Source organism: Petaurus breviceps, unplaced genomic scaffold (assembly GCF_028583685.1).
Source record: "Petaurus breviceps papuanus isolate PSGF00001 unplaced genomic scaffold, PetGlider_PUasm1.0 188, whole genome shotgun sequence".
In the NCBI taxonomy this organism is placed as follows: Eukaryota; Metazoa; Chordata; class Mammalia; order Diprotodontia; family Petauridae; genus Petaurus; species Petaurus breviceps.
The window spans coordinates 13,580,932-13,594,220 of record NW_027185804.1 but is presented as its reverse complement, the minus strand read 5'-3'; the positions used below and the strand labels follow the sequence as shown (position 1 = coordinate 13,594,220).

The 13,289-nt window shown below is 37.5% G+C and overlaps 1 protein-coding gene across 4 annotated transcripts in view; it reads right to left on the bottom strand.

The window, feature by feature from the left end:
* Positions 1-13,289, bottom strand: part of GAS2 (growth arrest specific 2) — a 152,786-nt gene that overhangs the window by 77,628 nt on the left and 61,869 nt on the right. For all 4 annotated transcript variants that reach the window (XM_069091304.1, XM_069091303.1, XM_069091306.1 and 1 more), the window contains exon 4: positions 11,217-11,358. In XM_069091304.1, the coding sequence (XP_068947405.1) occupies positions 11,217-11,358 (142 nt within the window). The remainder of the gene's footprint in view (positions 1-11,216; positions 11,359-13,289) is intronic.

Below are 13,289 nucleotides of genomic sequence, written 5' to 3'. Positions count from 1 at the left end.
TATCTATCTATCTATCTATCTATCTATCTATCTATCTATCTATCTATATGTCTACCTATCTATTTATCTATCTATCCAGCCATCCATCCATACACCTATTCATTCATATCTATCCATCCATCCTTATAATCCATTGGAATTTTTTGCTCATTTTTTTCTTCCTTCTTAGTGGATTTTAATTTTAAAAGTCAGAGTTTTGCAAAGTGATCATTGCCTTTGGAAAGTTTTTTTTTTCTTCTTTTTCTTTTAATGATCAAACCATTTGGAAGAAAACTAATTATTTCCTCAGGGAAATAGAACCCCAATCTGCCATTCAACCTCCATCACAGGAGGCCCAACTCAGTGCTCTGCATTCTGTCAAAATCTTGTAGGCATCAAATGTCAAATGGAATTTTGCCTGCTTTAGAAATATAAGATTAGCCTAATGTCTAAGTAATGAACGAAGTTTCTATGCCATAGTGCACATAGGAACACACTGCATTCTGCAGTGAAAGTATGATTCAACTAGCTACATTACAGTTTAACAGATGGACAAGGTTATGAAAGTTATTGAGTTGCCCTCATAAAATTCTATTATCCATATGCTTTTTATACTACAATATTAATTTCAACTCCTCAGGGAGGGCATGTTTTTTTTAATCCTCACGCAAGGAGGAAATTAAAGGAAAAAATTTTAATCAGCTAAACTTGTCTTAATCTTGAATAGAGTTATTAACTTCAAATTGAGTCATCCTGTTTCAGACACATGACCTTCTAATCTATGGCAACATAGTGCAGTAGAAAGCGCCCTGGATTAGATGATCAGAAGTGTTGGATTCTAATCCTGACTTGTCACTATCACTAGCAATTTAACCTTAAGTGGATCATTTAAACATTGAACCACACTTATCTATAAAGGGTTAACAGAGTGTCTATGTGGTTCAGTGAATAGAGTGTCAGGCCTGGAATCAGGAAGACCTGAGGTGAAATCCAGCCTCAGACACTTGCTAGCTGTGTGACCCTGGGCAAGTCACTTAATCCTGTTTGTCTCAATTTCTCATCTGTAAATTGAGCTGGAGAAGGAGATGGTAAACCACTCTAGAATATTTACCAAGAAAACCCCAAATGGGGACACGAAGACTCAGCCATGACTGAAATGATTAAACAACAAAGGGATTACTATAACAACAACATGGTTTAGAATCTAAATAAAATAAATCTTAATGAAAAAGGGTTTGTTCTGTGAAATTTAGATTCAGTCAAACGACTACACTTGAGGACCAAGAGGGCCACATGTAGATTTGAGGTCACAGGTTCCCCACCCCAGGTTTAGATTGAGAGTTGGAAGGATTTTCAAAATCATTTTATCCAGACCTCTTCATTTTACATAAAAGGAAACTGAGGTTCAGAGAAGTTAAGGAGCTTGTCCAAAGAGATAGAGGTAAAATGATAGAGCAAGAAATTAAATAGTCCTGTCTACCTTAATAGGATGTTCTGAGGCTCAAATATGACAAAATATATGAAATCACTTTGAAGATTTTAAAGCACTCAATCAGGAGATAACAGATGGAGCACTGGAGTTGAAGTTAGAGGATCTATGTTTGAAATCTAGTTCTGACACCTTTCCTCTGGTAGTCACTTAACCATTTGGGGCTTGTTTCTTCACCTACACAATGATAGGGCTAGACAAGACAACCCCTTCTGTAATCCTAATTTCAGAAGAGGCAGAAATCTATTTTCCCTAACTCAACCCCTTCTCAAATCCTCTCTGCACCACACTTCATGTTGGGAATGAACCAATTTTACAAAAACGAATATGTTATCTACCCTCTCTCTGTGTTTAGTTTCAAAAAACTTTATATGAGCTCAGTGAGTGGAGAGAATTTTCAGTGTACCCCTATCCCAAAGAGAGGTTGTGTGTAAGCTGATGTTGATAAAGTAATACATAAATAGTGTAGGCATTAACTACAAAATCTAAATTCAATATTTTCCTGGATTAGTCATAAAATAATCCATGTATAGATATACACAAACTAGTCATATGGACAAAGACATTGCTACTGTTTTTCCTTGGCACTAAAAAAATTAGGGAACATTCCCCCCCTAAAATGGTTCTATGGCCCTCAAAATAACAAACTACGTCTTGAGACATAGCTGGTTTAGTCAAACATTAGTAAACAGGCACAGAACCTTCTTCTGATGCAACACACTACCCTGAGATGCACAGTTGATGATGTATTTTGAAAATCAGCATTCAAAACCCTTGGGTTTCTTGACAGGAGGGCAAAGCCAGGACTGCAATGGGGAGCCCTTCGGACAGCATTTGTCATTTCCATAACAATAATCATGGTTGGACCAGAGAATTATGACCATCAGAGGTCATCATCAATACACTACATCAGAAGACAGGTTCACAGAGCAAAATCACAAGCATGACATGACAAATACAGTCACCACAACAAAAGAGGGGATGTTCCAAAAGAAACCACAATACAGTAGCATGCTAGCATAGCAGAGAGCAAACCCTTTTCTTGTTGAGCAGATTCTTTTTTCAGAGAAACGGATGGAGAAGATTCCCTGGCTCCAAGTCCTATAATCATTCAATAACATTGTGATGTTGACATGGTTAGTACAAACCAAGTGTTTACTCCAAACAAACGTGTTATTAGAGCATGCTTTCCTCTCTTTAGACACCTCTCAGCTTCCCACTGTCGATAGAATTAGAGGCAACCCAATAGAACCCCTAGAAAACATTTTAAAGACTGATTAGCTTCATAAACATGAGAAATTTTAAGGTGCAAAAGTCAATTATAAGTAACAAAACTCTCAGTTAACATATGACATTAATTAAAGAATGGAATTCATTACTTAATCACACCTTAAATAACCATGTATTATAAGCATCAATTTTATAAGGTATAATTAAAATTACTGTTACGGATGCATTTTTATCCAACATATTTTGGGATGTCCAATTTATAACATAAAAGGCACACAGAGAAAGATCTAGAATAAGATTGGTCAGAATTATTTTGTAAAAATTTGTAAAATATTAATTATGCCAATTACGTAGATTCTCTACCTGATCAGCCAGAGAAGAGAAAACTCCAGAGAGACATGACAGTGGGCTCTAAGTATTTGAAGGACTGTCATATAAAGAGGAATTAGACTTGTTCTGCTTAGTTACAGATAGCAGAACAGGGAAAAATAGGTTGAATTTCCTGAGTTAGGAATGTAAGCTTGCCATAAGGAACAGCTTTCTAAAGTCTACCTCTGAAGAAAATAGATTCCCCTTCATTCATCTTCAAAGAAATACTAGATGACCTGTATGTTTTAAAAGGGATTCCTTTAGGGGCACGGTGAGATTGGATGGTCACTGAGGTACCTTTCATTCTGATATTTCATAATTATCTGACTGTTCAATTTCTTATTGATTTGATAGTCTTGATGTAACAAGGATGTATCTATGACCGTGAAAATGAATATTCTTTCATGATCAATGTAAACATATTAAATACTCTATAGCACCTTTGACACATTTTGGAATCGTTGACAAAAAGATGGGAGGGAGCCAAGAGCTCCGTTACTTTAATTCCCTCAGTTTATCGATTAAGAAATTGAGGCCCATTGCTAGCACACTGCCTGGAATGTATCAGGCACTCAATAAATGCATACTGAATTGATCTGGCATGACCTCTCTAAGACATACAGGTAGTTCAGTGGCAGAACTAGAATTTAAACCCAAGCCTCTTGTTTCCAAAGTACATTATCCATCATAATATGATTTTTCTTCCCATTCTTTTTGGTTTAAAAAATAAATTTATTTAAAATAATGTTGGTAAAAATACTAGAGTCATATCATGTTCAGATGAAATTTTAAAGATGTAGATATTTCAAAGACAATTCTAAAAATTAATTCATGCTGTTTTATGCTAGATATGATTTAGGAAGACCTGAGTTCAAATTCTGCCACTGAAGCTTACTTGTCACATAACCTCTCTGTGTCTCAGAGAAATATTTAAGAAATCTACTCAGTTATAGAACATATATGCATTTTTCCCTCAGAGATGCTTTTGACATCAGTTATCACATGTGCAAAAATAAAAAAAGGTTTAACAATATTCCCAATCATACATAGTGAAAAAGGCCATGGATTTGGGCGGGATTCTTCATTTACTTACCTTTTACAGTAGAGACAGGTGAGATGCAATTTAGGGGTAAACATAACATTTTACACTTCAATCCTGAAGCAGGTTCTATCCTCTTAAAAGCTTCCTCATCCAAAGGCATATTAACATGTTATTTTTTGTAATCCCTCAAACCTCTAGTTCAAAAGAAATTTGTCCTTATACACCGTATATACTTTCTATTCACTGATTTGGTTACATGTTGTTTCTTCCCAATAGAATGCCCACTCCCTGAGGGCAGAGACAGTTTAATTTTTGTTCTTCTATCTCCATAGAGGGAGTATGATGTAGTAGATAAAAAGCTGGCCTCGAGATCAGGAAGACCTGTGTCAACTCTTCCCTCTGTTACATAATGGCTCTATGTTCTGAGACAAGTCATTGAATTCCTCCAATATCTAATAATCTTCTAAGACTATAAATTGCAGAGACGGTACTGACCTGCATTGAAGCAGGAGTTTCCTCACCAAAGGAATCAGTCCCAATCCCTACCTCCATGCTTCCTGGCACACTTCCTAGGTACTTGATGAATACCTGATTATTAAAAGACAGGTAAGTAAGAGGAAATTCCTAAATTCTACCGTCCTTGGAAGACCCTCTGTATATACATGGTCAAACTAGTTACAATGGGTGGAAATTGCAAAGTCAAAAATGTGGGCTTGCCATAAGGCCAAAACTTATCAATATTGAGAAATAGGCAAAGGTGGGATTCAAATTTATCTCTTGCCCCCAAATCCAGCATGTTAAGTAGCATAACATGATTTTTCCCCCTTCTCTACTCCTTTTAATTTCAAAGCTGTTTTCAGTTTGTGAAAAATACTGCTGGCCCAGCCCATTACTAAAACATTAATATTTTCTTTTATTTTCCCCCCCACATATGATAGCCAGCATGCTAAATGCTGACATTTCACTCAGGAAAAAAATCCTTGTCTCCCAAGAATGGCATAAGGAGATAAGCAGCAGGGTTGAATTTGTATGATGGTCTCGTATGCGCTGGGAAGAATTGTATCTCTCCAACAATCAAGAAAGGGGTGAAGCAGACATGAAGCAAAAAAAAAAATGTTGCTGTACATGCTTGAGAACTGCTTCCAGAGGCAAAATAATAAACAACAACAATAATGATTATTATAATTGATCCCAGGTTCCTCTTTCCTATCATGCCCTCCCCTCTTTCATCGTGAGCTTGATTGTCATTAGGCAGGGTCTAAAGAGAGCTGATTGAGATTTTGTGAATCCAGATTCTCTCCCAAACAGTTGTGCAAGAAACAAGGAGAACTGGAACAGAAGCATGGTAGGCATATCAGTTGCTACAGAGATAAGGACTTATTTTTTTTTAAGCTGGAAAGGACCTTTTGAGCAGCTCTAAACAGAGGGCCCTTGATAAGGCCTCAGCACAGTGCTCTGCTTTATCATCCTCTCCAGCAGATTTTTTCCTTCATCGGAATATCTTTTCATTTTATTTGTTCTTCAGATCACCAGGAAACAAAGGATGTTCTTCATCTCATTTTCTATTGAAATGAAGACTATAAGATGTGAAGGAGGGGACAGGGTGGGGAGGGGGGAACAAGCATCTTGTCCTAAATTCCCTTTCAAAAGTGGTGTGATGACACTTCAAGCACAGGACACAGGGTTATTGTTGTCTTCTTGTCCTCCAATGGATTCACAGATAAGGGTGACCCCGGGTGTCAGTAAGAGCCTCCCTTCTCCTCACCCAGAAGTCCAGCAAGAGCAAGTCCACTGGGAGAAAAGAAATTGATTTAAAGTCCCCTTGTCAGGGGTTAGCGCTGCAACCCAACGGCACAGCTGTTTCCCTGCTTGGCATGATCCTAAATTCAACATTCTAAGAATGGTCAGGTTTTTCTTCTGGAGACTGTAACCACATCATCTTACTACCTATCTCAGGGTTGGTTCCTTAGTGTGTGTTTGTGTGTGTGTGTGTGTGTGTGTGTATTTGTGCGTGCACATGCACTACTGACTCCTATGGTGAAATCTATAGACCCCTTCTCAGAATAATATCCTACATACATAACATAAAATTCACAGGATTTCAAAGGAAGTCAACTTATTAAAATATAATTATCGGGGCGGCCAGGTAGCACAGCGAGTAAGAGCACTGGCTCCAGTGTTGAGAAGACACTTTACAGGCTCAGACACAGCACCCACCCAGAAACACCTGGCCGTGTAACCTTGAGCAAGTTACTTAACCCCAATTGCTTAAAAAAAATAAAATATAATTATCAAAAACATATATACACATATTTTTTAATACAGGTATACTAGAAAGCATCATAGATAGAACTTGAAGTCAGGAGGACCTGAGATCAAATCCTGCCTCAAATACTTACTAGCTGTGTGACCCTGGGCAAGTCACTTAACACTGCCTCAGTTTCCTCATCTGTAAAATGGACTGGAGAAAGAAATGGCTAACTATTCTAGTATCTTTGGCAAGAAAACTTCAAATGGGGTCATGAAGAGTCAGACATGATTGAAATAACTGAACAACCACAAAATGCTAGATTAAGAACCTCAAATTTATTTAGAGCAAGAAAATTTTCTAATTTAAAATTTAAAAAAAATATTCCTAATGGGGGAATCCCTTCTTTGATGAATGACTCTTTTATAACTTTGAGTGTTAAAGAATCATCACCTGCAGGCCCTAAAAAGTAGAGGCTTGGTCAGAGTTTCACAACCACAATGTGTTCTGGGCTAAACATGAACTCAGGGTTTCCTCTCTCTGAAGTCAGCACTTTATCCACTAAACCAAGTTATTTTCCTGCTAGTGATACTATAACAAAAATAAACAAACACTATGCTTATTAAAAAGGGAAAGATTGTAACTAGAATGGGAAAGTATTGAAAGAAATTGAAACATAGCCATTCCTATCTTTTTTTCTAATGCTAAATCTTGTACACATAAGCAATTTGGGGTGTGGGGGTTAGAGGTGGTATCCAGACCTGTTATTTCATCGCTTTAAGGAACTCCTGGTGGGAAACTCCCTCCACCAAGGAAGATCTACAGCTGTTTTACAACTTAGAACCTTCGAGAGTTTATTGGAGAGGATTAAGAGTCCAAGTGCCTAGGCAGCGGTTCATGGTTTTTTCTGTGTCTTTGGCATTCAGGTGATACCTATGGACCCCTCAGAATAATGTTTGCAGTGAATAAGATGAAATTCAAAGGATCACAAAGAAAACTAATTATATTGAAACTCAGGCATCAAAATATATATTAAGAAAAAAAAGTTCAAGGAATGTGATCCTTAGTCTCCTAACCCTAAAGTCACCCAGCCAGCAAATGCCAGAAGGTCTTAAATCCAGATCTTCCTGACCTCAAAGTCAAATAAGAGTCCTCTATACAATGTTACTCTAATAACCGATGACTTTATTGACAGAGGGACTTCTCTTGGGAGGAAACTCTCTCTACCAGTACAGATCAGCCCTAAATGGTTAAGTTACTTGCCCAATATCCCTTAAACTAATAAAGACAGACACACTTTTTATTAATTGAAGCATTTGAAGTTTGGTGAGTGTGGATTCTCCCTCCATCATACAAATTGTAACCCTTCCTTAAATTAATAGATTATCTTGGAGAGTTGTGATGGTGAAAATATTCATTCCTCTGGAGTTAACTTGGTAATGAACCTGTCTGAATTTAGCTAGGATGGCCCTCAGACAAGACCATGTACCTTAACCTTGAATCCACATACCTCAAAACATTCATAAACTTGGATGGAAAAAAATCATCTTTATTTCAATGTATTTTTTCCATTGTAATCAATGTATTTTACTTTATCTGGGCCATCAACAGTCATCCTGATGACTATCTGCCTACTGGATCCAGATAGCTCTGGAGGAGAAAGTGAGGCTGGTAACCTTGAACAGCCCTCCCTCCCTCAAATCCAAGTCAACTGCAAGTCATGACATCATCTCCATGATGTCAAGGTCCTCTTCAAGAACGAAAGACAAACACAGCAATTTTACTTTATACTTTTAAGGACATTATTCTAAGAAGAGGTCCATAGGCTGCACCAGAATGCCAAAAGGGTCCATGACATAAATGAGATAAAGGATATCTGGTCTAAAGTTTGCTTGTTCAGTAATTGCATATGATTATTAATAATAATAGCTACCATTTATAGAATGCTATGTGCTAAGTCCTTTACTTTTTATTTTACCTGGTCCTCAATAACTCTGGGAGCGCAGTGCTATTATTATCCCCACTATTATGGTTGAAGAAAATGAGACAAACATAAATTAAGTGGCTTGCTCCAGGTCACACAGCTACTAGATACCAGAGGCCAGATTTGAACTTGGGTCTTCCTGACTCCACCCCTGCTCTCTGTCTATTGCCCCACCTGGCTATCTCACTTCCTACTACTTCCCTCTAGCATTCAAGAATTCTGATTGGCCTCCATGCCACTATGGAACATTAGAATAGGAAGTGAATAGACATATTTATCAAAAGGTAGAAATGGCATTATCTAAGAGAAAATATTTACAATGAATGCTTTTGTCTTATGACCTACCTGATTGCTAATCTAAATATTTAATACAACTTTCTAAGCTTTCCGTTCTAGTTTTGCCTAATGTAGGGCCATGGAGCTAGAGACTTTTTGTTTCTGTCTTTGTAGCCCCAGCATGAAGTACAGTGCCTGGGTCATAGTAAGTATATAATAAATACTTGGGGCAGCTAAGTAGCACAACAGATAAGGCACTGGGTCTGGAGTCAGGAAGACTCATCTTCCTTAGTTTAAATCTGGCTTCATACCCTTACTAACTGGGTGACTCTGGTCAAGTCACTTCACCCTGTTTGACTCAGTTTTCTCACCTGTAAAATGAGCTGGAGAAAGGAAATGACAAACCACTCCAGTATTTTGGATAAGAAAACACCAAATGGGGTCACAAAGAGTCAGAAATGACTGAACAGCAACAAGAAATAAATACTTGATTGATTGATTTCACAGTTCCTTCTAGCTGCAAAGATTAAATGATGACACAGCCACTGCAGATTCTTTAACATCTAAGCTACTGTCCTCTAGGAATAGTAGTGTCAGCCTCAGAGTCAGAAAGACTATTCCAGTCCCATTTCTGAAACTTACTGGTTGAGCCAATCATTCAAACCTCTCAACATCCAATGGTAACTCTTAAGAGTATCCATTGAAGAAGGGCTGCTAAAGTGCATTGGAAGAGGGAGCTTCCTCACTAGACACTCTTTGTACCAAGCAAAATCCCAAGTCCAGACTATGGGGGACAAGGCAGGGAATACAGAAGATTTCAGAGTGAGAAAAGTTTTGAAGTCACGGACCAAGATTTGAATCTTAGTTTTTATATTTATTACCTATATGACCTGAAAGCAAGTCACCTCTTTTTTTCAGTTTCCTCAACTGCCAGTTGAAGGTGTTGGATTAATGAACAATCTCTTAACACTCTCACTGGTTCCGAATCTATGATCCTATATGATTTCCCTAAATTTGAAAAATGTTGGTCTTTCACTATCATGTATTGTAATCATACAAGGACATATCTTAAAGGATATTCAGCAGTGGATTTTTGGTTTTACTTCCCTCCCTTTTTGAGCTGAGTTGAAAAAGGGTGATACTTACTTGCAGGTTATTTTTAGTGGGATTTCATTTTTTTTTAATGACAAGTCTAACTCAAATGAAAGTACGCTTCCTTTTGTTTTTTTCCCTTTTCCCACTTGGTTCTTTTCCATTCTCCATAGCATATTTGATAATAAAGGGTTTGAAGACTGAAGCTTCAATCCAAGAAAAGTCAACATTAAAATATGGAATTACAGACTCCTTGAAGTTAGTTTGGATTTTTGTATTTGTATTCCTAATGCCTAACACAACGTCTAGTAGGTGCCTAATAGATGCTTGTTGGATTGTATTGAATTGAATCCTCCTCACCAAGAAATCATAAGAGGCCAGTACAAATGTCTCAAACGTCATTCATCGAAGGAGAAAAACGTTGTTTTCTTTATAAAGCATGAAGTATCTGTTCTAAGCTTCCTTCAAATACCTCTCAATTTGACTTTTGATAATTACATAGGTTAAAAGGAAGGTGTTTCCACAGTTTTTACAGCTGGAAAGAATCAACTACTATTCTCAACTGGAACACTGGAACGTTCAACACAGGCAAATTGCTCATGACGACTAATGGTACAATTTCATCCCAAGTTAATATATCCCCTCAATTCTGCCTTGCCTTATTAACAGCCTTATTTTTCAGAAGAAAGGCTTCATGCTCCTATTCCCTTTCCTAGTCTTTTTCCCCCAAGATAAATGATAATAATTGGGAACTGTGATGTTTAGTCACCTGTAAAAGTTCAGAATTCTGATAATATAACACATCCGAAGAGGTGATTATGAAAGTTAATAACTTGTGAAATGACTAATTAGCCTCTAGGTCAGGGGTTCTTAACCTGGGATCTGTGATTTTGTTGTCTATTTTTTAAAATTTTCTTAATTGTATTTAAAAGTTTCCTTTGAGGTCCCCTGCATTTTATTTTATACATTATAAACATTACTCTAAAATGGGGTCCAGAGGCTTCATTGGACTGCCAAAGGGGTAAATGACCAAAAAAAAAATCAAAGGTTAGGAAATCCTGCCCTAGAATTGTAGCTATAGAGCTAGAAGGTGCTTGAGATCTCAGCTAATCTATCTTTCCCTAACTTAGATTCTTTAGTTTTTAATTAAATTTATTTTTATTATGAACTTAAGAAACCCATCCCACATTTTTTTGAGATGAGGAAACTGAGCCCAGAGAGGTTAAAGTGACTTGTCCAAAGTTATAACACTAGCCAGTAGTGGAATCCAGAATCTGATCCAAGCTGTATGATTTCAAACCCAGGGCTCTATGCACTCTACCACACTTCCTCCTCTTATGAGGAAAAAAAAAAAAGAAAGAAAAAAGACAGTATTCATTAACCAGTTGAGGTGGGGTTTTTGTTTGTTTGTTTGTTTGGTTAGTTGGTTTTCCCTGCCCATCAATGAAAGACTCCTTAGACTCTTCAGATTATATGAATCACCTCAGATTCAGAAGCAGATACATACCCAAACCTTCTGATTCAAAGAGGCATGTTTCATCCACCCCTACATCTCGGCACCAGGATAAGAAATTGGCTGTGTTGTCTCGGGCAAAAAAGGATCCTGAAGGCGCACTGGCTTTGCATGGGATCTTCCTCATGGGCAGGCACTGTGAAAACAAAGACATATCACTCTGCTGGAACCACATCTGGTCAAATCATCCTAGGAGTGCATGTTAAAGAGCCATTTATGTGTACCATGAAACTCCCTTACAGTGACCTCATCTCTAATGATTCCTTTGCACAGACCTGTAAGAAGGGAAATGAAATGTCAATGAAACTGATACAGCAACCCAGTGGTGTGTGAAAATCTGTATCCATCAAAGACTGAGCACTATTGGGACCATGCATTTTAAGCCTCAAACAGCAAAGACCTGAGGGTCCTTATTCTGTCTCTATTCCTTCCTCTTTCTTTTTTTCCTCTGATATTTTTTCCCTTTGGAGACTCTAGATAGGCAGTTTACTTGATATCACTATCATTAGTTTCTTTTTAGATAGTTGGTATTTACTTATCCATGTACATGATCTCCAACCCCCATAGAATGTAAAACCCCTTAAAGGCAAATTCTGTTTTGCTTTTGTCTTTGTGTCTTCAGCACCTGCCACAGAGAAGGAAGACATCTAATAAAGGTTGCTCAATGAATTGGGTATAGCCTCTGATGCAAATAAAAATCTCAAATGCCTGGATGGATTCCATTTGATTATAGTCAGGTATTGCTGCCTAGACACGATATGTTACATAGAGGAAGGATCGAGATGGAAGAGACGTCCAGAAGTGCCCCAAGTCCCTATTCTCCTGAACGCAAAGTAAAGGAAAGTTATTATTTAGGATCTCCAGGGTATGAAATTCTCTAACTTTTCTCCTAATCACCACTTCACAATCTGTAGGCCTGCTCTACAAATTTCCAATCTGGACTGTTTTAATAGTCCCCAAACATAGCAGTCTTGCTCCATGGTGTTGTTTGGTAGGAAACAAGAGAAAATAATACAGATAAAAGCAAAGTATGAATTTGACCTCACTTGCCAATTGACAGCAAAGTATTCTTGAGAATTTTGTCCTGGAAATTTCCCCTCAGCAGAACCCATAATTGTATGAAGAAATTCATGCTAGAATGAGACCAATTAATACACTGAGTCAATGTTTAAAAAAAAAATAAAGTGAAAGTTTCAGGTAAGTACCTTGATAATTCAGGACTAAATTAAAAAGAGGAAAAAAAAGTCAACTAGCTAGATAGTCAAGGCAGAGTTATGTTTGTGAATTATATTAGTGGAATAATTGCTTCAATTCTCTATTTCATTTTGTATCTGCAGATATAACATAAATTCTCTTTATGGTGGGGGATCATGAGGTTAAAATGGTTGTAAAAGAGTGATAGAAGAGACAAATAAGATTGTTTGATACAGTCCTGCCAAAAAAAAAAATCAAATATTCTAGGACCTTTTCCTAGTCTTGTAGCCCAGTGACTTTACAGCTATGTCCACTTAAATAAAATTTTCAGTTATTCAAATAAAAAATTCTGTTACTCATCCAGTTTGACAAACTTCCAAAACACCTACTATATCTACTTCACTTGCTGCTGGGATTAAAAAATAAAGCAAATCCTCCAGAAGATTGTTTCTACACTCTACTGGGAAGGAATATAGTGCATATACAGGTAAGTAAATGTAGGACAATTTGAGGAGAGAAAACACTAACAATTTAGGTGATGGGGAAGAGCACGGGGAGACAAATCGGGAAATGCTTCCCACAGGTGGCTCCAAGGCCTAACCTTGAAGGAAACTAAGAATTCTATAAAGAGGTTTTATTTTAACATTTAGAGTATGGGGATAGAAATATCTATTCAAGGGGCGGCCAGGTGGCTCAGTGAGTAAGAGCACCGGCTCCAGTGTCGGGATGACCTGGATCGAATTCCAGGCTCAGATACTCAGCTCCACACCCAGAAATAACTGGCCGTGTAACCTTGAGCAAGTTACTTAACCCCGATTGCTTTAAAAAAGAAAGAAAGAAAGAAAGAAAGAAAGAAAGAAAGAAAGAAAGAAA